General features: G+C 42.7%; 1 protein-coding gene across 4 annotated transcripts in view; it reads left to right on the plus strand.

Annotated features, from left to right (window-relative positions):
- Positions 1-26,144, plus strand: part of LOC101920929 (SET-binding protein) — a 271,629-nt gene that overhangs the window by 177,957 nt on the left and 67,528 nt on the right. For all 4 annotated transcript variants that reach the window (XM_055792952.1, XM_055792956.1, XM_055792953.1 and 1 more), the window contains one exon: positions 747-4,197. In XM_055792952.1, the coding sequence (XP_055648927.1) occupies positions 747-4,197 (3,451 nt within the window). The remainder of the gene's footprint in view (positions 1-746; positions 4,198-26,144) is intronic.

The following is a 26,144-nucleotide window of genomic DNA, read 5'->3' on the forward strand; positions in this document are numbered from 1 at the left end:
GTCTGCAGCATAATTCTGCCCTTACTCTAACCTCTGTGGCTTGAAGAGCTGCTGTCGGATTAGAAATCATATTGAAAATATCTCTTACCAACATTGCAAATAGCAGATTATTAAAATGGAAAAAGGTAGTAATGCAAATCTTGAACCTGCAAGTGTGCCTCACACTTGACGCCGTGCATATGATTTTAAGCCCTGGGTTTGTGGGGATGACTTCAATGTGGAAATTTAAGCAAGTAAATCTTTGCAGATTCCAGCTTCAAAGGGAAGTGGACCCATGGGTTTTCCTCTTGTTTGTTATAACTTCCGAGATAATTTTGCATTTTTCTTGTTTACAACAATGAGCTTAATTGCCGTTGTTGAGCATCAAGTTCTGTGAGGGATTATTTTTTTAGGAAAAAGAGATTCTCAACAGGAGGCTGAGTTGCACCATTCACCTATTGAAAAGGAATATTGTGTTTTAAATTAAAAATCAATAGAATATGTTTCCTTAGAAATTTAGCATTTATAGAAATATTTCCTTTGTTTTTAGAGTGACAAAACAAAACAAAACTTGTTTACAATGCATGAATATAAATGCAAATTTGACTCATGTATAAGACGACTTTATAAAGGCTCCTAACCCTTCCAGGGACATGGGCTAAGAAGAGTTGTCATTCGCTGTACAAATAAAGAGCTGCAACCAGGGGTTAAGAATGGACTGATAAACTAATCTGGTTTTTTGCTGTTTATGTTCTGCTATCTTCCAGGTTTATGACAGGCAACAAAAGCATTCTGCTCTGCACTATGACCCGGGCCTCCAACAAGACTTCACCAGTGACACCTTAAAATCAAAGCACCAGCAGAAAAGTAGTAACCAGCACCACCTTGACTGGTCAGTGAGCTCTGATACTGGATCCGCTTCTCAAAGTTGCTTCATCAACACAGAACCTAGTAAAGAAGCAGTCAGTGCCACCAAGGTCTCCACTACGGAGCCAGGAGTTCCCTTCAGTAAATCCCAAGCAAAAAAGTCCTGCACCAGCAGCACGTGGGGGCAGCTGTCGGCCAGCAGTAAAGATCTTGCCATTTGCAGCGCAGTCCCATCGCCCAACAACATCAGCACGGCCGCCCAGCTGAGCAGCGCCGCAGAGTGTAATGGGCTTTTGCCTCTCAGTGACCAGGAGGGGGGTGGGCAGCTGGAGGCCCCTGAGCAGCCTGCCGGCAGTATGAAGAAGAAGTCCATCAAAAAGGACTTGATAAGTCAAACCATCCAAACCACAGAAATCGAATGGGTGAAGAGTGCTCAAAAAGCATATGACAGCATGGAAGGGAAAAAGGAGTCTTACTTGATGGACAGTGTGTTGGATACATCACTCTCGAAGCAGAATCCCACTTCTACTAGCAGTTGTGAAAGTGACACCAGTCGTGTACGAATTACTATCCCAATAAAATCTCCAACAGCAGATACATCTGGCCACAAAAGGAAAAAAAGGCAATCCACAAAATCTTCCATAGAGAAAACCATCCAGAAGAAAAGCCTGCCTTCTGGACTCATCATGAGCAGTGAAGTAGCAAACAGGACTAGCTCTCAACCAGAGGGGAGTAAAAAAGATCTTCGAGCCACAAAGCCAGGAAAAGTGATTGAAAATGAGTCTCCCTTGATAGCTATTGACAGCGGTGTGCTCACTGACAAAGCTTCCCTCAACAGTGCCACTAGACTCAGAAAATCTGTAGCTGTGACTTCCACTCTCCTACCCACCGATCTTCCTGCAGCTGGCAAATTATCTGAGGTCCAGCACCCTAAACATGCAGCTAAGCGGCGATGGACCTGCAGCAAGCCTAAATCTATCCTTCGAGAGACCTCCATGACAACATCTGAGAAGCTGATGGTGGAGCCTCCTTCAGCCTACCCCATCACACCATCCAGCCCTCTGTATACCAATACAGACAGTCTTACTGTGATCACACCTGTCAAGAAAAAAAGAGGACGACCAAAGAAACAGCCTTTGCTCACTGTTGAAACCATTCATGAGGGAACCTCCACCAGCCCAGTGAGTCCAATCAATCATGAATTTCCAGGAACAAAGAAAAGGAAGAGGAGACGGAATCTGGCCAAGTTGGCCCAGATGGTCCCGGGAGAGGACAAGTCCATCGGTGAACTCAAGTTTCACAAAAAGGTTGGGAAGCTTGGGGTCTTAGATAAGAAGACCATCAAGACCATTAATAAAATGAAGACCCTCAAGAGGAAGAATATTCTCAACCAGATCTTGTCCTCCTGCTCCAGCAGCATAGCTCTGAAAGCAAAAGTCCAGCCACTGTCTAGTGCTGGGCCAACCACCATTGATGCCAGACTAGGAAAGCAGATCAATGTCAGCAAGAGGGGGACTATCTACATTGGTAAAAAACGAGGCAGAAAGCCAAGAGCAGAGCTGCAGCCTCAGCCAGAAGAACCTAAGACAGCCATCAAGCACTCAAGGCCTGTTTCCAGCCAGCCAGAAAACCCAGCAGTGCCTTCCAATCTGCAGTCACTTGTGGCATCGTCACCAGCAGCTATTCATCCGCTTTCGACACAGTTAGTGGGGACTAATGGCAACCTTAGCCCTGCAAGCACTGAAACAAATTTTTCAGAGTTAAAAACTATGCCAAATCTTCAACCTATCAGTGCTCTTCCTATGAAAACCCAGAAAGGAATGCACAGTGGAACTTGGAAGCTGTCTCCACCCAGGTTAATGGCTAATTCACCTTCCCACCTCTGTGAAATAGGTTCTCTGAAAGAAGTCACGCTGTCGCCGGTGAGCGAGTCTCACAGTGAGGAAACCATACCCAGCGACAGTGGGATAGGTACGGACAACAACAGCACTTCTGACCAAGCAGAGAAAAGCTCAGAATCCCGCCGAAGATACTCTTTTGATTTCTGCACCCTGGACAACCCAGAGGCTATCCCATCTGACACCAGCACAAAGAACAGGCATGGTCACCGGCAGAAACATCTCATTGTGGATAACTTTCTCTCTCATGAGAGTATTAAAAAGCCAAAGCACAAGAGGAAAAGGAAAAGCCTGCAGAACAGAGATGACCTCCAGTTTCTGGCAGACCTTGAGGAACTCATCAATAAGTTTCAAGTGTTCAGGATTTCCCATCGAAGTTACACATTTTATCATGAAAATCCATATCCCAGCATCTTCAGGATTAATTTTGATCACTACTACCCTGTGCCATATATCCAGTATGACCCATTGCTCTATCTTCGCAGGACCTCTGACATGAAGTCTAAGAAGAAGCGTGGTAGACCTGCCAAAACCAATGACACCATGACAAAGGTGCCTTTTTTACAAGGGTTCGGTTACCCTATTCCCAGTGGGAGTTACTATGCACCCTATGGAATGCCTTACACATCAATGCCTATGATGAATCTTGGTTACTATGGTCAGTATCCAGCTCCTTTGTATCTGTCTCACACGCTCGGAGCGGCTTCCCCATTTATGAGACCTACCGTGCCCCCACCCCAATTCCATGCAAGCTCTCATATGAAGATGTCCACCACTGCCAAGCATAAAGCGAAACATGGAGTGCACCTACAAACACCTGTGGGAATGGGCCTCGGAGACATGCAGTCCTCTTTGGCTCCTCCAAAGGTTGGAGGAACAAGCCTTTCCAGTGGCCGACTTCACAAAAGGAAACACAAACATAAGCACAAGCATAAGGATGAGCGGCTGTTAGGGACACACGAAGATCTGAGTGGTCTCTTTTCTAGCAAGTCCACTGGCTTCTCCAGCCATGTGATCAATGAAAGGCTAAGTGGCTCAGATAAAGACCTCTCCTTGCTCCATGAGAAAAGCAAGCATAAGGAGAAGCAGAAGCACCAGCATTGTGAAACTGGACACAAAGGCTCAAAGAGTAATTTTGAAGTGGATACGTTGTCTACATTATCACTTTCTGATGCCCAGCAGTGGACGCAGAGTAAAGATAAAAGTGACTCAAGCAATGATCCCATTGACTCTTGCACAAAGAGATACTCTGGTAATACTGAGAGTAGTGGAAGGTCAGAGTCCCTGGACATGTTTGGTGAAATGAATTCCTCGAGTGAGAAGCGGGACAATGATGCAAGTGGGAATAAAAGGAGAAGCTATGAAGGCTTTGGGACTTACAGGGAAAAGGACATTCAGCCCTTCAGGACAAACAGGAAGGACAGAAGTACTTATGATTCTTCAGCCTCTTCAGGTAAGCTCTGCTTTATTCTGTTTTACCTTACCGCATTCAAATTGTAATGCTGAACAAAGAAGGACTTGCCATATGTTTATGATCCAATAACTTCTCTGGCTTCTTGTAAATGACTCCCATTCTGCATCCAAACTTCAGGGAGATTGACAAGAAGGTTGGCCACGCATTAAGGCAAAACCTTTAAAAGTCTCTGCGTTGTTACACAGCATTTTTATAAATATTTGTTGTGCCTTTGCCTATCTCTCATAGCTTGTTGCACTTCCTCCAAAAATCTCACTATTGCACTCTGTAACAGCAACAATTAGAACAACTGTTGGCAAGGCAGGCATCCCTCTTATTGGTGTCTAACGTCACAGGGTCATATCCCAGCCTCTGGGAGAACAACCACGGTACTGAGCAGAGTCTCTGCTCTGGCCCACAAAGTGTACAAAAGCCATTTGCTGATGGGATGGACCAGACACATGGGGCGTTGTGGAGCTGGGTCAGCATCCCATGACTGGTGTGGTGTACTGCTGATCCAGAGGGACCCATCATGGTGATGGCTGGCCTGAATATATGGAGACCTTGGGTACAATCCTAGCATAAATCTGTCATTTCCAGCCAGTAGGTGTCATGTAAAATAATTATCCTGAGCACTGAGTGGCTGTGGGAAGGGACTAGTGTCATGAAAACAATAAACCCTAGCCAATTGACTCTGGAGAGTTTTAGGACTCATAACTTGGAAATATAAGCTGGGTAGATGAGGAGGGAGGAAGCTCCTTTTGGCTGCTAAGGGCATCTGTTCCTCTTCTGCAGAGGGGGGAAAAAGGAAGCTGAATCTTGTCTGAGAGACTGAACTGTACTTTACAATAGGGAGCTGCTTTCGTGATGACACAGAGGCAGGTGTTTTGCTGCAATATAAACGAATTTAGCTTGGGAGCAAGCCCAGAGCTCCTGCACCATCAGATACTTATCACAAAGCAGATTTCACGCTCTGTTCTGGAAAAGGGCGAGCTTTACTGAACCAACCAGTGTTGGATGAGATTCTGATGTGCTAAAAAAGAGCTTCAAAGAAATGTAACTCGCAACCTCCAGAATGAAAAGAGAATCAGCTGAGAACACAGAAGGAGCAGAGAATTTCTATAACCTGCCAATGTAAGGCTCTTAAGTTTTTTATTGACTTGTAACTGAGATCCAAAGACTGCTCATGCTTAAGCCACCTAGACATTTCTATTTCCTTCATTGAGAGAATGATCTGGACTATAGCAATGAAAAGCAGTCTAAAATGAGAGCTTATCCCATGAAAACTTTCCCATTCATGATATCGTATTGTATCAGACCAGTTGTGATACCTAGAAATGAGACATCCTGAAATGTTGGAAAGGAGACTGAATTCAGTCGCTGGTTATATCAAGGTTGCTACGTGCCTGACAAAGAACAAAATTATTCTCCAAGTGCTGCGGTGGCTATTGCATTAAGGAAGTTGTGTCCTAGCAGACAAGAGTTGAAAGCCTTCAAAATTTTTAATGAGGCTATTTCTCATGTTTTTAGTGGAAGTTACTGATTTCATAGTTTGGTAACAGCTGGATTTGTAGCCTTTTCTCCTTCTGAACAGAAGATGTCTGCTAAACCTATACTTTCCAATTTAATGTATTTCATTTAGGCGTAGTAAATTGTGAAGAGAAAATTCTCGTCACTGCTGAAACCAAATGTAAGCTGTAAGATGGAGTGGTAGAACTTCCCATAGGAACTCCATCAGATTTGCTGCTTAAACTTTTAAAACTGGTTCTCATTTAAACTAAGATTTTTTTTATTTATTTTTACTTTCATGATTACAACTGCACATCATTCCCCATGATTTAATCCACCAAGTCACAGATTATGAACTGATTTCTTCATTGTCAAGCTATTATTTAGATGGAAAAATCATCAGCAAGAGCCAGCTAACTAAAGCCATACCCTGCACTACAAGGAAAAATACTAAAACTAAACAGCTCTGCCAAGAAAGGCCTGGAGCCAAGATTGCCCATTAAAGCCCAGGAACATCTGTCCACTTATGACTGTCTAAGATCTCAGTGCAGCTTTTTTTCCTCTCTGCCTTTGACCTTCACTGGGATTCCCAAAAGAGGTCCACACTTGAGCCTAGCCATAACTATTAACTGGTTCCCACTAAGGAGGGATTAAAATTTTCCATGATAACCTTGACCATCTTTCTTCAAATTCACCTTGCGTTTCCCTGAGGTGGCTAAACAGTGATTGACTAATCATAAAAATAAAAGGTAAAAAGAACAAAAGCCCTACGTGAACATATAGTGTTATCCCAGGAGACTATTTCCATAGCCTGATTGCTCTTGCCATTTGGTATTTGTCAACTTTCACAATATAAAAATAATATATAACAGAAATAAAAGGAGACATCCTGAATATTCAGATGAAAGCTGAAAATAGATTTATATCACAAATTCAATGTTATCTTTATTGCATGGGCATTTTGGTACGCTCAGTAATGCCATTTGCAATTTTTTTGTATGTTGCTGGAGATGAAATATGGAGCAAAACCCACCCACACTCCTGTGGTAAGAGTGATGAGAGAACCATTTAGTGCTCTTTGGTGTTCAGGCATTGTATTTTGTTTCAGTGTAGTGTGCTGGTGCAGGTGTCATTGTATTGTTGCTATTTTTATTATTATTATCTATGTTGTAACAGCACTAAACCATTTCTGAAAAGTTCAGTGTTCCCTGGTGCTACATAGTGGTCATGCCTGTGTTAGAAAGCAGTTTTGCCATATAACCTTTAAGCCTATGTATGATTTTACAACCTAGAAAGATTAGGATGTCAAGGGAAGAGTTGTCCCTCTCACTTTTCAGAGGAGCTGGTTGCAGTCCTGGCACAAGAAATCTGTACCAAGAGTGAGGGGTCCTGTTGAGGGTGTTCTACCAGCCACCCTGGCTGGCCACAGCCATTCCCTGTACTGCACTACCATACTATCACTGGCTATTCATTAGTGGGGACCTTGTGAGCTTTGGCTCATTTTACATCTCTTGGGACCTCTTGGGGTTAAATATGCATATGGCTGTTCTCACAGTGCACTGCCTGTTTCTCCACCATTGTCCTGGAGAAGCTGGAGTCCTTTCCATAAATACTAATTATTAACTCTTCCCACCTTCCTTCCCATCCGTGCCCCAGGGCCTGTCGCTTCCTCCTGCATTTTTCTGAAATTGCTATTTTTGTAAGATATCTTCTGCTCACCTAACCTTCCTGCATTTAAAAAGACTAGTTAATCATAACTAATTAGACCCTGCTTTCCTGTTTAGCTGATGCAGAAGACTAGTCCAGGGGCATCAGTCTGGCCTATAGGCAAGGATACAGCAGAAGGTGTTTCAGATCCTGCCTTGCCACAGTCATGATAGCATCACTTGGGCACATCCTAAACTGAACATTCAAGCTGTGTGCACCAAGTTTTGACTCAGTTGACTCCCTCCTTCTACTCCCCCCAGACAGAGGTACATCTCATACATTTGCAAACCATTGTTGGGGCCCCTCTGGCACTCTGTGACCTGAGGCACTGCGCACAGCTGGATGGTTGATCCTTTCATCTGCTCTCTAGTAGTTACTAAAGCCCCAGGTGAGGGACCCAGGGAGAGGCCGCAGCTGGTCTGGAGAGACTGAGAGCAGAGCTATATTTTAAAGAGATCCTCGTAGCAAACTCCACATCTCTTTGTCATGGGTCTGCCTGTTTCTCTTTTATACGTGATGCTGAAAAAGATAGTTGCATTGCTGATGAGCAGTCTCAATGCCATAGCTTGTGCCTTGGAAAAAAACAGGAATGATAACCTCTTCCCTGTTTCCTTAGGCAGGCAAATGAGGAAAAGCACATTTAACATTTTAAGGTGCATAGATAAGATGGCAATTTCTGTACATGACCTGTCTGATTATGTCCTAGTTACAATCATTACAGTCCAGGATGTAGCTAGGGGTGAGCAGATGCCAAAAGTCACTATACTCAGGAGTGTATTTCTGCTTTTCTTTATAGAGAGGCTAATCAAGGTCTATGCTACTTCACGTTCACAGTATCTCTGCCTCTTTTTTTAAAAAATATGATTGTACAAGCAAAGATTGCCTTGCTTGCATGTTGGGCATCATGGCTCAAACATCAGCTAATAAGTACATGGGTTTCATCAAATATAGCAGACACCATGCACAGTAAATTTGCAGGAATATAAAGTTAATCATATGCAGCTATTAGGAAGGTGGTAATCATCAGTCTCTGAATGCTGGATAGTTAGCATGACAAACATGCTTTACAGATTAATGCTTAATTTACGTACAAGCCCCCCCTATGCCTTCCCCCCTCAATGTCCAGCAGTGCTACAAGCTGAATTTCTTCTGATTTGACCTTTCCTCCTTAGCTAGTCTGTATGGTGCTGATTTAACTCTGAGGGAATCAGTATCAGCTTTAGATGAAGGATGGGCATCAGACAGTGAGTAGTGTTTAGCCCTGTGGCTTGAGTGGGAGAAGAAGGACTGTGTCATGCATGTGTACATATGCAAGTTAAACACACTCATTAAATGCACAAATGTATGCTGTATTAATTTAAAGTTATTTTCCAATGTCTTTAGCTTAAAAGTGCCCTTGTTCCTGTTAAAAAGCCTTACATTTGGGTGATTAAACCTTCCAAAGGGAGAGTAGGAGGAATACTGGAGGAAGGGAGGAGAAGTGACAATCAAAGGAATGAACAGCATTCATCTGATGTCAGTACAAACACATATAAGTAACCACGCTCTGCTGAGGTGTGTCATTTATCCAGATGAGATTTCTTCCCTGACAAAACTCCCTTCCATGGCTTAGTTTCCTCCTGGAATAGGCTGTTGCCACACAGCGCTGAATAAATCTCTGGTTCATCCTTTCTCAGAAGTCAAATGCATTAGCGTGATTTAAAACAGGACTTGCTATAAGCAAAAACAAACATGGTGAAATATTGGCAAAGCCACCATGAGTTTTGTTTTGGTTTGAGGGGGTATCGTTTGGTTTTGTGATTTTTTTTAAGAAGCAAAATATGCAGTTCTGAACTATTATCATGAAGCCTTAATCAGCTGCAGTTTTACACCAAAAAAGGATCTGTATTTCAGTAGCAGGTAAGCATATTTATGCTTCTGAATGCTTATGGAAAATGCAGGCAAATAGGATTAGACAGCGTCCTTATTAATCAGATTTTGCTGGTTTTTGTATAGTAATACTTTCCATGAATATTTTTGGTAATGTAGATCCAGGATCACTGAGTTGGTTCATTATTCTGCAGTGAACATATTATTTCAGTAATAGGGGAAACAGTGGTCCAACAGTATATTTGATGAACATTTCCTCATCTGACCAGCTTAGATATAAAATCAATGTCTATGCTGGCTGTGTCTTGCTTATATACTCATGGATGCACCTTGACATGCTGGAGCAAGGGAGAAGTGATGATCATGTGATGAACGAAGTTCATTAGTTATCAATTCAAACACACATATAAGTTGCCTTGTTTTCTTCAGTAGTGACACTTGACTCAACAGGACCTAGGTGCCATATGGCATCATGTGCACAGATGCAGAGGCAGGCTGATGCGTGGTCCAGGGTTTGGAGACCCATCTTCCATACCATACTTTTCTCATGTGACTGCAGAAAAGTGTCTAAATTGCAGTAAACCTCAGTGTCTGTCTGGGAAAAGGGGACAAAAGCACTTTCCTGCTGTACAGAGCCACAGTGAGGCCTGATACACATTGATGCCCAGCAAACACAGCGTGGGAACAGTGGCAGTGCTTGAAGCACATGGGAGAAGAGCCAGACATGAACTTCACTTGCTGAGGATGTATGGAGTGTTAGTCACCCTGCCTTTCCCCAGCTCTGCCTCTGCTGTGGTTCCCTCAGACACCCCAGGCTCCTATGTAGCTTCAAGCAGCTGCAAAAGCTTTCCAGCCCCAGTGTCAGTGGGGGAGCTCTGTGTCCTGTGGTGAGGGACAGGAACTATATTATTATGAGGTGAGTGCTCGTACCATCTGGCCCATAAAAGTTACCATCAGAGCTTTACAAAATGCCATTATTTGTAAATACAATTACATTCATCAAAACAGCTGTTTTGGCCCCTGGATGCTTAGGACTACAACCAGAATTACTGAAATGACCTCCAAAAGTGTTAGCTGGTCCCCTTAGGATAAACGTCCTTCTTGTTTTCCATGAAGTCTTCTGCCAGTCCTGGGGAGAGGAGGCCAAGCTAGCATGCCTCTTGCTCCATTCTGCCCACGGTGCTTCCTAGAGGAACGGGGACAACAAAAATGATGGGGAATGCAAGTCGAAGCTTTCCTTGAAAGTGTTTTGACTGAGGCATTTGCAATACAGTGAGTGTTGTTGTTTTAATGCTACCACTTGCTTGCTGTGTCGCTTCCAATGTTTGCACTGACCAAGGAAAGAAGAAACATAAGTGAAGCTGGAGTGGGAGAGGGATCTGGAGTATTTACCACCCAACCAATCTTTTATTTTTTTCTCTTAATGAATGTATGTTTATTGCACTGCCTGAGGCTCAGTACAAAGTCTTTTGGACCAGCGATGAATTAATCAAATTAAATGCTATGACCCCTTTTGTCACTGAAATCTCGGAATGAAGAACTTATCGACACCGATGTGATGCAGATAAGCAGACACTTCTTTATTGACGGCCGGGTGCGTGAGCGAGTCCTCTCACGATCAACGCACACCAAGTTTCAAAATCATACACCATATATAGAACTTATTCATACATATTCATTAAGTATTAATACATAAACATAGTATTTCCCGAAAATCATTAACATACTTTCCTCCCATATCTGATTCTGTGCAGTAAAGGTTAGAAAGGTCCAGAAATGGGTCTGGGGTACGATTTGGGTAGGTGGTATATGAGTCGGTGGTCGCGATCTCCCCCTGCCAGAATTACCTTTTACTAAAGTTCACGGTTTCTTGGCAGGTAACTACAAGTTGTTCCAGTCGACTCTCCCCAGTTCCCATTAATTCTATATTCTGACATTTCAATACACTTTCTATATACAGAAGACTAGTCAAATACAAAGAAATCTGTAAAATCCCAAATTTGTTACCTAAGTTTTAAACAATGATTCTAGCCCATTCTTCTGGCCTTGGTACAGGACTGTACAAAGGATTTCATAGCAGCTTTTACTGTGCAACTACAAGTTTCATTAAAATATATTTCTTATGCCTCTATATTTATATTAAAATGTTTTTATAAAATCAAATAAAGTCAATTAATTCTAACTTATTAGCAGATCTGTAACACTTTGCTTTTGGGGAGTGTTACAAGCCTCCCAGCACCCTGCCTAATTTCTGCCTCTTATTTTGCTCTCTGTCCAACAGTCAAGCAGTTTTTCCTTCACAACTTGGCGACTTACAGCTATTAATCTTCCCTCTTTCTGGCCAATGCCAGAATGTCTTGTTTGAAGTTTTTATTTAGACCACTGCTGGTTTATGGATTTGTGCAGATTCCACGTTGGATGTGCAGCAGCTTTGTGTCAGACACAATTGGCTTCTGCTGGGCTCTTGGCTTTAAAAGGCAATAAAGAACCACGGCCAGATTCTCGTCTCGGCCCGGCATAAATCAGGCATCTCCCCACTGAAATGGGTGAGGTTCACTTCTGCAGTGAGTATCTGTCGAGGCAAAAAGGGACTGTGGGGCTGGGACATTCTTGTGGCCATGCTCTACCTGCTGGGTGCTGAAAACAACCTCCGTGCAGCATTTGTAGCAGTTTTCTTAGCTCGGAGGAAGAGGGTTGGTGAAGATTTTGACATTGTGCAGCCTGGATATTTATATAGTTGGCAGTTTAAGAAGAGTTAGAGGGAAAAGCGTGTGCTGTAGCCCTGGCCTACGTGCAATATAATTTCTTGCTCAAAGGTACTGATAATCTAGGTACAAGGCAGGAGGTCTGTTTGTGTGCACAGAGGTAAAACAAAGCAGTGGCTCTATCTTAAGTATTAACTTGCTGCTCAGTGTGACTCAGAGCTGGGCATAGCAAAAGATGAGCTCAAGATATCTGCTGGTAAGTGGTATCGTAATGCTCTCAGGGCAACCTGCACCCCGTCCTACTCAACTGCAGAGGTGAGAGCTGGGCTTTGTGACCTCTGGAGCATGATCTGAGGCAGCTTCTATATTGCCACTGCCTAACAAGAGTTTTATGTTCACGTATCACAGCAAAAGAAAATGGAAAGAGCATTATCCCAGCTGCCTTAGTCTGCCTGTTTGCAATAATGATGGTGAACAACAAAAGGAGTAAGAACATCCTGTTTTAAGGTTTTACTGAGAAGGAAGTCTGAATAATTCCCCTATAGATCAAGGGCTGAGGGGAGGGGTGGGAAAGAAAAGCTTTGACTGTCCATGGAGGAGTTTTTTTACACAACCTCAATGACTTGGAAAGACCCAAGGACTCACAATAAGAATCATTAGTGATTTGTCATTGAAAACATGCAGCTGGGCATGGATCCCTACAGGCTTTTGCAGCAGCATGAAGTCTGACAGAGCTTTCACATGGGGTGGTGCTGATTTCGGGAGGCTTTGGGAGTATGTGCAATGCAGAGTTAACTGTCAAGCAAGGGCAGGACTAGATGGCTCAGAGGGATTTGCTAAAGAGCTATCAAGCCATGGGTCACTGGTTGAAATTTAATCTGCAAGAACAGTGACAGAAAATCAAATCAAAGTGCTGATATCAGAGTGATGCTGGAGCAAGAGCAAAAGTGTTGCTGGTGCCTTATGCGGCACACACAGGCAGCTTGAACAAACCGGGAGGAAACTGTGAGGAATTTGTCTGGTTGATCCCAATTGCAAGATACAGCTCAGCCAATTTGTATTACACCTATCCATAACTCACTTGTCTTAGTGCAGTTATTTGTGAATGACAGCAGCATATCCCATCACAGAATCTGGCCCAAACCCAGCATTATATAGTACTAGAAACAGAGTTGTAGAGACACCTAGGTAGCGTTTGCTCAGCAGAGTCACAGAATGTGAATCAGCAATGTACCCCAAAGCTCGGTAATTTGCAGTTCTGGTGATGGATATTTTTGCCGTTAAGACCCGCATGGAGGTCAGTAGTGATATTGTTCTCATTCCTGGACTTGATGTTTTCACGATAGCTATCTCAGGGCTGGGGAGGGCCCATATTACCAAGGCTATAAAACCAGCTCTTATGGTTTTCATGTTAACCAGAGGGAAGGTTGGTGAGGCGAAGGACAAGGGCACCCGCTGCACTCAGCAATGGTGGCGGTACCGTGTATGGGGGTCAATTTGTTGGGGCAGGCAGGCGCGTGCTGGTGCTCCTCACCCCACTGATGTATTCATTGTCCTTGTCACTGATTTTCATGAGCAATTCGGTGTTCTTTCCTCTGCTCCCAAGCAGCCAGGCTGAGGATACGGAGTGTCTCCAGATGGCACAGAGCTTCCATTTCAGCTCTGTGTCTTTGGCCTTCCTCGCCTCCAGTGTAGGCAGAGAAGGGAGCAATAGTCAGCATTGATTTTTGTGCCAGCTATGATTAGTTGGCATAAAGAGCATTTAAGTTAGTTGACACAGCCTTTGAATTGCTTGGTTTGCTTAAAAAAAGAAAAGCAAAAAATCCCTGGACTTCTCCAGGTTCTCTTTGCTGCCTGAAGTCCAGACTGCACCAGTAACACCTTGGGCTTATCCCAGAACTGGGACGTGGTCAGTTGCAAAATGTTTGTCATTCTTATATTTATTTATTTTCTATTAAAAAAAAACAAAACAAAACAAACAAACGAAAAACCCAAAAAAACAAAACTCTTGGAGAGCAACAAGTTAAAAAAATAGTTAAACTCCAGATTCATGCAGTTTTCCTGTTTTGCTTCTTAACAAAACCTCAAAACCACTTTGAACAAGTTTCCCACCTCAGCTGAGGGTGGAGTTGTGTACACCCCACACATGGCCTCCAGAAGTGCACCCAAAGACAATAGCACATCTCCTCTGGCACGGTGGGGCCAAATCTGCTGCTAGCAGGTCAGTTGATACATGCACCTGTGCATGACCGCCCGAAAGAGCTTCTGACTCAGCCAAGTACATTGGAAAACTTTAAATTTTCTATTTCCAACTGAACAGACTGAATGGTAGAGATGTGGCAGACAGAAACTGGAGGCATTTGATAAAGGGATGCCTCTGTTAGATGCTAGGCAAGCTTTGGCTGTTGTCGGTATGCTGGGTGATCTGTTGCAATTTTATTGATTTGATCTAGTGAGACAACATCTTGGTAAATAAGAAGAGCAGAGAAATCTATTGCACTGAAATTAATGGTTGCTGCCTGATCTCTTCTTAAATGAATTCACTGCAATCTGAAGCAATGCATGCATTTTGCAAACCCAGCATTCTTTGGCTCCTACACTGCATCATGACATTACTTTAGGCGGTAAGGAAGATCTTATTTGTGATGTAGTGTATTGTGGTAGATAGTAAAGTAGCTAGATGCCTGGGAACTCTGGATGGAGCCATGGCATCTGGGTGTGTAATTCTAAGTAGCAATAAGCAGCACTTTAACATTTCCTCCCACAGTAGAAGCGTGCCCATTAGTTTAGCCAAGTCAGCTGTGCAAGTCCTTGCATAAAAGGACAAACTGCTAAAACGCTACTAGGAGTCACTCTTATGTTAAAGAGTGGGTAGAACAGGGTGCATTAACCCAAATTCTCCTTCTCTACTGCTAATCGGGTGAGAGTCTTGCTGAGATCAAAGAAACCCCTAGCAGGTAAAAATGATAATAAATCAGGACTCCTCAGTCTTTTTCTCAGCTCTGTTTCTAAGATGCTGCATAGTTTGAAGAACTCAGTGAATGTGATTTAGACCATCCATGAGTCAACTTAAGTCCCTGTGAGAATGAACTGGGTGTGTCAAAGTCCCAGGGAATGGCTCAGTCCGTTTCATCTGAAGAAGAACCTACATCCCAAAGATACTGAGTGTATGTATAAATCTGGACAGTGTGTTTTGGACTCAAGAGTAACTTAAGCATTTAAGCACATGGTTTTGCATGTGTTCAATGATTGACAGCTCCTGGCAGTCCATCATGACTCAGAAGTGGGTGAGGAGCTGCTAATATCTCCAGAACTGTTGAAAAGGTCCCACTTAATTAAGTCACAGTCTGACCAAACCCATCAATTTTAGGTGACATTGAGCTAGCATGGAATACTCCGGCAAGAGAAATCTGGATCATGTTTATATTGGTTTTGTGGGCCAAACCAGAGAGTCTATGCTTCTGAGCTGCTTGTTGCAGGCTGGCTTGTGTTCACACAGCTGAGAGCATCTGGAGTGGGCAGACTGATCCATGCTGCACAGCACTTGATCCTGATCTACACTGGGCAGCATCTCCCTGGGGTACAATTATAGATATTTCGGGGGGGGGGGGGGGGGGTGTGTCCTAATACAGATGCCAAAATAGGGTCTTTTCTGCAGCCATCTGCTTCCTGTGTGCTTTTGGAAGTGACAGGAGGGATTCTGGGCTTTGGGGACTTAAGGCTAGCATTACAATATTGCACCAGGTAAAGAGCCAAAGTTGTGTGGTGCATGTCCACACTGTTCCTAGCACAGAGCCTGGAGCACACTGTCATCTTGGCCATGCCCAGCTTTCCTCTTGGATGGAACAAATGGCTCCCTAATGGCCATCTAACAAGAGCAGAGTGTGGAGGACCTGGATACCTGGCTACAGGAGAGGGACACAGTCCACATTGCTAAGTGCCAGCTAAGTCTGGGGCATGAGGGAAAGCCTGTGCCCTGGCCTAACTCGATTCATGCCATTTTCTGATAGAGCTCTAAAACAGAAGATTCACATACAAAAGTCCTCACCTTCCACTGGGCTGAAACTCTTTAGCTTCTACATCTTACACTTCTAGTTGTTGAGTGGCTGACATTCAGCAGGAGAAGGCAATGCCTCCACTCCAGCCTTACCTGTAGCCTGGTATAGTCCAGGCAAGTGGAAATACTTGAGTCAGACCCCCTTAGGCTGGACAGCCTAGGTCTTTACTTTTCTGTATTCTGGATAAGTGCTCAAACCATTAGTGTCTGGTGCTTCCTCCTCTGACTTATCCCACAGCACAGGTGCTTGCCCTTCAGAGAGGAATTTGCATTTTGATTCCCACATAAGCAGAATTCCACACTGTTGAGCCTTGAATTAAGCACTTACTCAACCGCACTTGTGAGAATAGTATTTCCTAGTGCTTACGCCTGAGTGGCTACGTGCAACCACACTAAATATCCCATGAAGGACCCATAGCTCACCGTTCAGTGGATGGAGAAACGTGTGAACTCCGATTGAGTGCTACTTCAGAGGCATCTGCTTCTGCATTGCTTGTATACTTTGCGTAGGCACCTGCCTTAAGTGATCTGAATCATTCTGATGGAGCCAAGCACCTATTTTTTTTTAGATGTTGCAACGAATAAATTGAGTGCCTAAAGCAGGCAGTCTCAATCCAGTCTTCGGGGCCTCCACTTTTACTGACTGATATAATGATATAATAGTCCTTGCCCAACTTAAAGAGCTGTTGCAAGATTTTAATTAATTAATACTGGCAAGGCTTTGAAATGTTGGAAATGAAATGAGGTCTGTAAACAAAGTGTATTATTATGACTTGACAGCACTTTCTACTTCACTTTCACACTGTACCTGAGCACAGCACGAGGCAGCTGCATCTTCTGATTCACCATGAATCATGAAAAAACCTACTTAAAATGTGGATAGTATTGATATATTTACACTGGTTAAAATGTTCCAGGGAAGAGACACTACTTCTCACTCCAAGAATACTGGCCAAAGTGCTGGCAGCTCCCCCCCCTTTTTTTTCCTCCCAGCGTTACTCCATCTATACTGGAGTTCTCAGTCACCCAGTGCTCAGTGTTTAAGCAAGATGTGCCAGAAGGTAACTGAAGATGTGAGAATCCTACTAGGATTTGCAGAAGACCTAATGACTCCCCAGTGACAGTGTTGGCTAACCCAGGTTCTCATCCTGAGCACTGTAGTCTCTCAGGTGGTTTTTGGTCTTCCATATCTCTAGTATGATTGATGTTAATTATAGCCATACAGTTTCAATGCTGGACAAGGCACCCAAGAGAAGTTGGTATCCCCAAAGTCCTTCTTGTGCTTAGCATCAGATTAGCACACAACACTCCTTGGACTAAGTCCATTGGTATGTCACACTGTTTCATCAAATTACAAAATAGCTCATTAGGTTCCTAGTCAGGTGTAATTTTCTCTATATGTAAATTCTTAATGAAGAATGCTATAAATTTACTCACTAAGCACTTTGCCTCCACTGCTTTGTGAAACACAAGCAAATCCTACGGGGTAAAGACAAGAGAAAGGGGAAGCATCTGCCACTAAACAGTATAACTCCAGGTGATGCCACTAAACAGCCAGGGATGCTGCCATTCAGCTGGCCACCAGGAAGAGATGGCCTCAGAATGAGGTGGCTGGATGACCATCCAGATGACTGCTGTGGTCCTATCAGCAGGCCCCCTGCACCAAGGGCAGCTCTTTTCATGTGCATAACATGGTACCCGGCAGCTTCTGTTGCTCCTGGCAGTGTGCAAGAGAGGTCCTGGCATTGCCATCTGGCCTTCATGCGTCGTCCTGGTAGCGTCTGGTCCACTCAATAGGACCGAACAAATGATCCTTTTGTATTGACCCTTTGCCACAGAAGAATACTCATTTTTCCAACCCATTGCTGTAACGAGAACGCATGATCCCTTCTGTTGTTATCATCCATATGTCTCATCAAAGACAGAATTTATGTTTGCCCCCAAGGGCAATTCCTGATTCAGAGGATAAGAGATGGCTTGAAGACCATGTAAATTTTACCAATATAAACTGTCTGGTGGTCAATGGTGTCTCACGTGAGCTGTCCACTGTGAGCCAAGTTCAGACAGAAGTGAATGTCACAAGAGTCCGTCTCTCCATGAGAGCTGATGAGCCAGTGGAGTTTGTGCTCTTTGTACATATGCTGTTAGTTATTACATATTTTCCCTAATTTGTAGGTGGTGCTTTTCAGCATAAATCTCAGACTGGTTTTACAAGAGAGGTCAGTATCTTTGCCCTCATTTCACAGGCAGATAAACGAAGGTGCAGGGAGGTCTAATGCCGGAAGGTTGGTGTCAGAACAAGAAACAGCTAATTACAACAGACTTAAATTTAATTGTGCATGAGTGTCAGTAATTCTTATTGCAGCATCAACCACAAAGTTATGCAGAGATACCAAAGACAGAAATAGAGCAGTATTGACCTCTTCTCTGCAGATGTGGATATGCTCTCCAGAGATTTTTTCCCCCCAGAACTGATAAATGACTTAAAGGAGAGCAGATGCCATTTCTCCACCTGGGTGACTATGCCCAGAGGCAATAGAAGTAATTTTTAGGATATGGTTTCCCACCTATTTACATCAAGCTAGTAGCAGTGCTTATTTTAACACAATTGCCAAGTGACTTTATTTTTAGATCTTGTCAGCATAGTACCATTTTGTAATTCTTGCCTTGTTTAAAACAAGTAAAACATTTCAATGGGAACATGAAATTCACTGGAAGAATTATTGCTGCCTTGCAAATATATATTGATAGCCTAAGAAAGCAGTGATTTTCTCTTTTCCATAACAAGAAATGCTCAAAATCTATAAAGCATCCCTAATATTTTATTTTAAGAGACCAAATCACAATTTGGGTTATCTTTCAGTAGGAACTTTATAGATTTTCCAGCTCTTAAGGTGTTCCTTAGGGAGTCTTATTTCATCCAAATGACATTGTTCTCTTGACAATTTTCATACTCCTATAAGAAAATTTGCCAGTGGGGCATAATTTTGGTTTTAAAGGTCCTAGAAAATAATACAAAATTGAAGGAAAGAAAGAAAAAAAAAGAGGTGGAAGATGCAGTTTGTGACATTCACACAAATAAGAAAAATCCGGTTGCTAGGAAGACTGATCAGCCACGTGTATTTTATAAGCATGTGTCAACCTGAGGTACTACACTTCTGTGTTTTATTCAATTAGAACTTTTCAGAAGAATGTAATAATTGCTGTACTGAATCTACCTCATTCAGTATCCCATCCAAAGAATGTGGAAAAGAAGGCATATGGAAGAAGAAAATGGCATGATGTGTCTATGGAAGACATCTTTTCCTCCTTTCCCTGACTAACAGATTGGCTTTTGTCCCTGTGAATCACTTTTTATGTCCCTCCTTTTTCTCTCCTGACTTAATAGTAAATAGTTCTACCATCTACACTTTGGAAACCCATAGGGGTTTTTTTGTCTTCATAATACTTTCAATAAATCCTGCCCCAGGAAGTGAAAGCTAAAATGTGACCACTCTATTAGGAACAAATTAGAGAAAAGAGCCCTGATGGAAACCAGCTCCAGAGTAACAGCAACGATTCATAAAATATGAAGCCCAGTGGAGAGAAATGGTGGTCAGGGATGATTTTAATAAGGACACGTCCTGATTTATACTGAGTAGGACCTGGAGAAAGATACTTTTACATAGCCTGATTGCCTTCTGCCCTGGATATTGCCAAAAAAGATGAAGTTTACAAGGAAAATTCATGTATCCATTAATGGGCAGCTACCTCTGAGGAAGAGAATGACCAGTGCAGTGGTGTGCTGAAATCCCACATTTTAGGGACTGGAAGACTGTGACTAGCATTACAACATGTACCTGGAATTGACCTAAATGTGCTTTTTCTGCTTCCCAAATTTCTGTTGTTCTAACTAGGTTTATATAAGATACATTGAATGCAAGTTTGAAGACAGAAATTTTTCCGGACTGACTGCCAACAAACCCAGAAGAACCATCTAAGAATATTCAAGCTATGAGTGCCTTTTTTCAGCAATAGGTGATATTTTTCACACTGCAGAATGACATTGTTTCATCCCTTGGAATTTTATGTGCTTTTTTTTTTTTTTTTTTTTTTGCAGGGCTCTTTTATTGTACAATGATGATACATTTATTTTGACTTTTGATCTGCAATCTTAGAATAGGCCTTTGGTGACTAGGAGAATTCATGACAATGAAAAAGATCCCTCTTTGAGAAACAATATTCCACGATATTCCATTTTTAACCATAACATCTGGCAAATTTTTCGAATAATTTCTTGAGCTCTATCATTTGTGGATCACCCACTAAAGACATCCGTTAAGGGGGTTTTGATAGTTTAGGAGGCCTGAAGACATCATGTTGGACAATCATGTGATGGCAATATTAGCACAATAAGTATAAAGGACCAAATCTTCATCACCTTAAATTTCATCATTTAATATACTAACCAGGTTTGAAGAAATGGATTAACAGCTCACCATCTACCCCACTCAATTTTCACTTGTCAGTTGATGCTGTCAGTGGAGCTATACTACTCACTTTCAATGTGCATATATTCTCCAAAACACTACTTGGTTTCCTCTGAACTAGCAAATTGCTGAATTTAAAAGGAGAAGAAACTAGGGGATGTCTACATGTAACAATACCCTTTTGCATGAGATTTTTTTTTATGTCACAAAACCAATGTGTGTCCACAGAGCTTTACACAACCTAATAAATGACCAGTTGACACTGTGCCTCTCTAATTGTCCCTAACTGGAAGCAAAAATGCTGTCTGTAAGCCAAAGCTGATTAATGCTATTGGTTGATGAATTTTATTTTTTAAGATACAGGAGCCAAGGGGGAGCCACAGATTTGAACTTTCGCAAGGACTGCCTCTGCTTTAGGGGAATTTTGATTTTACCTGCTGTTTTGTTTATTTAAAAAAAAGAGTGATGTCTAATCTTCAGGAATGTACCTCATCATCCAACCCACAAGCTCTTGGCAAAATAATAAACCTACACAGAATGTACTGTTACTTTTTTTTTTTTTTTAACTTCTTCCTTTCAGAGGTATAAATCACAGATTTCTGCCTTTTGCAAATTAAAGTATATGCTTTACACTGGATAGTTGGTACTGTTTTGTCTGGCCAAATGTTCCATGCTGCTTCCAAAGAAACTGTGGACACTGAGTTGGCTATAATTTGTCTTTGAACTTGTTTGCAAAAACTCAGTCTTTATAGGCCTCCAAGAAAAAAATATACGTAGTTTATTTATTAAGTTGCAGTTTAATTTTTTATGTGCAGATTTGCTGATGGTAAATCTAGTTGGTTTTTTTTATTTGTCTGGCTGAGTTTTTTCTGTTTACATCCTTTGGTTTACAGGAATGGTATCATCCTGCCATATAGATACAAAACCCCTATACATTTCTGATTATTTTACATGGGCTGAAAAGGATCTTGGATATAAAATAGTCCTCTTGATAGCTGGTTGCAAGACTAAGCTTGAGCTAAACCATGCTTGACTATTATTGAGTAAATATACTTCCCATTATATTTCCAGAACTCTTCTCAACTACATGTTTGCCTTTATGACTTTGTGATGTAGTAGACAAACAGTGCTACAGTGCAGCTTGTGCTGCTAAGTCGTCTATAATGTATTTCTAAATAGTATACTAATAGGAATGCACCATAGTCTCTCCCCTTGAAGCACTTGCTGGCTTGGTCTGTCAAATATAGTTTAAAGTTTTGATCAGCTGAATGTTCAGCAAGGAATAAATGAAAGTTATTGGTGTGTAAATGTGGTGACGCAAGTCGAGGCAGACTGAAAAAAACACTATGTCTGCGTGGCTGGGTTCGGACAAAATGGCCTTTATTGTTTATACAAACTATTTATATATCTTAGACAGTACAGGTGTCAGCCCCTGATAGGTTTTTGTGTCCTTCTTCTTGCTTGCTCTTTGCTGTTGCTGTAGGTGCCCGTATGCTGCAGTTCTAAGTTCCGATTCTTCACATCCTGTTTACATACCTGACAATTTGTGGCCGTCTTAAAGGTACACGGATGAGTCTTTGAAGTCAACTAACTTGTCTGCAGACTCGCTGCAGACCCCAAGAATTCCCCCTTTTTGTTTTTTGAACAGCTAGTACCAGGTTTGTCATGTTCTGCAGGGCCCTTGCAAACATGACGGCAACCAAGGCAATAGCAAACAAACAATACTGCCAATTGAGTGAATGGATGCCAAAAAGGCTGACATTTTCTCAGATTTTGGTAACATGTTGCTGCAATGGGGGGCCTAAAATCCATGCAGCACATACCATCAAAATCCTCACAGCCATGTCCTTGAGCCAACAACAAAAAGCCAATAGTTGCTCTGTTTTGTATGTAATGGTGGCAAATTTGACTCACATTCTTAACTGCCTAACAAACAAGGTGATTTAACTCTTTAACAGTTTCCCTGCTGTTACTTCGGATAAGAGAAGAACCGCTGCAATACGTTCCCATCAGTTCCATAAATCAGTTACATCATTACATGCTTCATCCAAAGTTATATTGCGCGTAAACGCATTATGCTTATCAACATGTTCACGTGTTGATTTATGCAGATGCCATGGTCCCATCATGGCCTCCTACTACATAAGCATCTACATAAAGACAACTATCGACATTCAAAGGGCAAACAATATCAACTTCTTTTGGGTTAACATTATACAGAGGTAGTCAATTATCGAAAAAACTAAGGCTTTCAGTAAGATTCTTCATTCCCCGCATACATTCACTTTTTGCAACAATGTCTGCAAGTCAGTTTCAAGGAAGGGCACACCAAACAAGGACTGGTTCAGTAAGGAGACCACACAGTAGTTGTTGGGTTGACTGGCGGCAGCAGCGCTCCCACGATCCGGCACGCTAAGCTCAGGCCGCACACAGCGAGCAGGTATCCATCGCGGACCTTCATCTGTAGAAACACAAGCATAACCTCTCCCCCAAGTTAACAATTCATGCGGTCCCGACCAATGCCCGGTACGAGGGTCTTTCATGCGTACTAAGACACCTTCATGCTTTTGCTGCTTGTCACCAATTGACACAAAATGTCGCACAATGGGAGGCACCGCATGGTTGGCAGATATTTTCAGAAAGTTCAAACATAACATGCTTTCTCTAATCGTGCCTCTGGGGTCATTCCCTTCATTCCCCCTTTTTGTTTTTCAAGCTGGCATTTAAGAGTACCATTCATGCGTTCAACAATGGCTTGGCCCGTAGGGGAATGGGGAATTCCAAATTTGTGGGAGATCCCCCATTGGGAAAGGAACTGACTGACAGGCCTGGAACTACAGGCAGGTCCACGGTCTGTTTTGATTTCAAGAGAGACACCGAGCACAGAAAAAGCACGTTGCCAATGCCTAATGATGTCACGACTGGTCTCTCCTGTGTGGGCAGTAGCAATCATTGCAGTAGAATATGTATCTATTGTAACATGGACATATTTTTCTGCCAAACTCATTTTAATGAGTTACATCTGTTTGCCAAAGTTGTAAAGCTTGAAGGCCTCTAGGATTAACTCCATATTTTGGCACAGAAGTAACATATTGACTGTCTGGACAGGCTGCAATAATACCGCGTGCAGCAGCCTGAGAGAGACCCTTTTGGCCAAACTGGTGATACAAGGATTGCCAATTCTGATGATAGAATTGGTGGGCTAACACGGCTTGCTGGTGGACATCAGGAACAGGCACTGACAGAGCCACAGAAACTAGAGCATCAACTCTAGCATTGCCTTCAATTATAAAACCAGGTAGGGAAGTATGGCTATTAACATGCATAACATAATATGGAGAATGGCGTTTCCGAATCTCTTCCCAAACTAAAGTCAAAATTGCAAAAAGCTTGGGGTTGTTGACATGGCCAAGGACAGCCATATCTAGCTTGGGAAGGAGGGCTGCCACATATGCCGAATCAGTAACAAGATTAAGAGAGCCTGGAAAATACTGAAATGCCAAAGCCGCAGCCCGTAATTCTACAACTTGCGGGGATCCTTCCTGATATACAATTTGGGAATGCCATTGCCCATGGTTTTTTCCAAGCAACTGTGGCTTTTCCCATTTTTCCAGATCCATCTGTAAATACTGTGTCACCTTCAACTGGTTGTCTTTGACTTAGTTGCCGTGGCTGCAAAGTTAGATTTACAGTCATTTTCAGAAGTGGATGAGGTGGGTGATGGTGCTGAATTTGCCCTTGAAAATTGGCAAGAGCCACTTGAAGGGCAGCAGAATTTAACAGCGCCCATTCAACATAGTATTGTTGTACAGGGATAATTACAGTTGCTGGATCAGCTCCAGTCAACTCTAAACATCTTTTTCGGATTTTTATGATCAAATCGGCAACAAGTTCATACCATTCAACAGCAGTTTTCTTAGGCTGCAAAGGCAAAAACAACCATTCAAGTACATGCAGCGGATCTTCCCAAGCCTGGTTCCATTGGGCCAACATAGCAGAAGGGGAAGATTGGTCCATTAAAATAAAACCACTTAAAGGAAGTGTGATATCTACACGCCACACATGTCGCGAAGAGATCAACTCTTCAACTTCTTTCAGAAGTGCTAAGGCTGCAGGTGTTAAATACCTTGGGGCTAAAAGATCTGTGTCTTCTTTTAAAAGTTGCAAAAGAGGTTGCATTTGTTCATTAGTAAGGCCTAAATAAGGCCGTAACCAATTTAGCATTCCTGCAAGTTTTTGGACATCATTCAAAGTCTTTATGTCCAGTTTCAATTTGATAGGTTGTGGAGACACAGTTCTTTTCAGCACATTCATGCCCAGATATTTCCAAGGCTCTTGTCTCTGAACTTTTTTCAGGAGCTACAACCAATCCAAACTCTGCTAAGCTATGTCTGGCATCTTTTTCAACTACGTTCAGCAGTTCTGTTGACAGTGCTGCCAGCAAAATGTCATCCATGTAATGACAACAGTAAACATCCTTGTATTTGTCTCTCACAGAGCTCAGGGCTAGGGCCACAAACCATTGACAAATGGTTGGCAAGTTTCTCATGCCCTGAGGCAGCATGGTCCAGTGATACCTTTTTGTGGGCTCATAGTTATTTCTAGTTGGTACTGTAAAAGCAAACTTTGCTTTGTCTTTTGGATCTAAAGGAATGGTAAAAAAACAGCCTTTCAGATCAATAACTAAAATGTCCCAGTCCATTGGTATCATGGTGGCAGATGGCAATCCTGGCTGTAAGGCCCCCATAGGGGCCATCACTGCGTTGACTTTATGCAGGTCATGCAATAATCGCATTTTACCAGACTTCTTTTTTATCACAAATACAGGGGAGTTCCATGGGCTATGTGATTCTTTAATGTGGCCCGCGTCTAACTGTTCTTTAACTAATTCATGCAGGGCATACAGCTTTTCTTGGGGCAGGGGCCACTGATCTACCCATACTGGTTTGTCAGTTAACCAAGTGAGACCAAGGGTAGGCTGTTTCACTCCCTGCAGTACAGTGGCCCCAGTTAAAAATCCGTGGTGATACGAACTCCCCATTGTCCTAAACAATCTCGACCCCACAAAGTGAATGGTGCGGTGGCAACGTATGGGCGGACGGTGGCAGTCTGTCTTTCTTGTGTCTTGATCTGTATAGGTTTTACAGAGAAGTAGCTAGTAGTCATGCCCCCCAGACCTACAACTCCTGCTGCATTATTTACCAAAGGCCATTGAGGTGGCCAGTCTTTGCCCAATATGACAGTTACGTCTGCTCCGGTATCCAGAAGACCGCTCAATCTCACTTGTGCAGGAGTGCCTCCCGATAACGCCAAGGTGCAGGTCAGGTTGGGTCGTTGTGAAGATAGTTCTCGCGTCCAACACACTTGAGGTTTTCCTGTGGAGCAGAATCCTTCATCACCCCGCCACCTAGGCTCTGTTCTGGGAACACAACTCACAAAAGGCACAAGTTGAGCAAGGCGTGTATTTTTTGGAATTGTAACAGGAGGCACAGGTGTAGAAACTAAGGCACATATTTGACCTGTAAAGTCTGCATCAATAACACCAACATGTACTTGGATATTTTGCAAAGTAGTACTAGATCGACCTATTAGTAAGGCACTAAGGCCCTTACCTATTGGCCCCTGAGCATT

Source organism: Falco peregrinus, chromosome W, assembly GCF_023634155.1.
Source record: "Falco peregrinus isolate bFalPer1 chromosome W, bFalPer1.pri, whole genome shotgun sequence".
Classification (NCBI taxonomy): domain Eukaryota; kingdom Metazoa; phylum Chordata; class Aves; order Falconiformes; family Falconidae; genus Falco; species Falco peregrinus.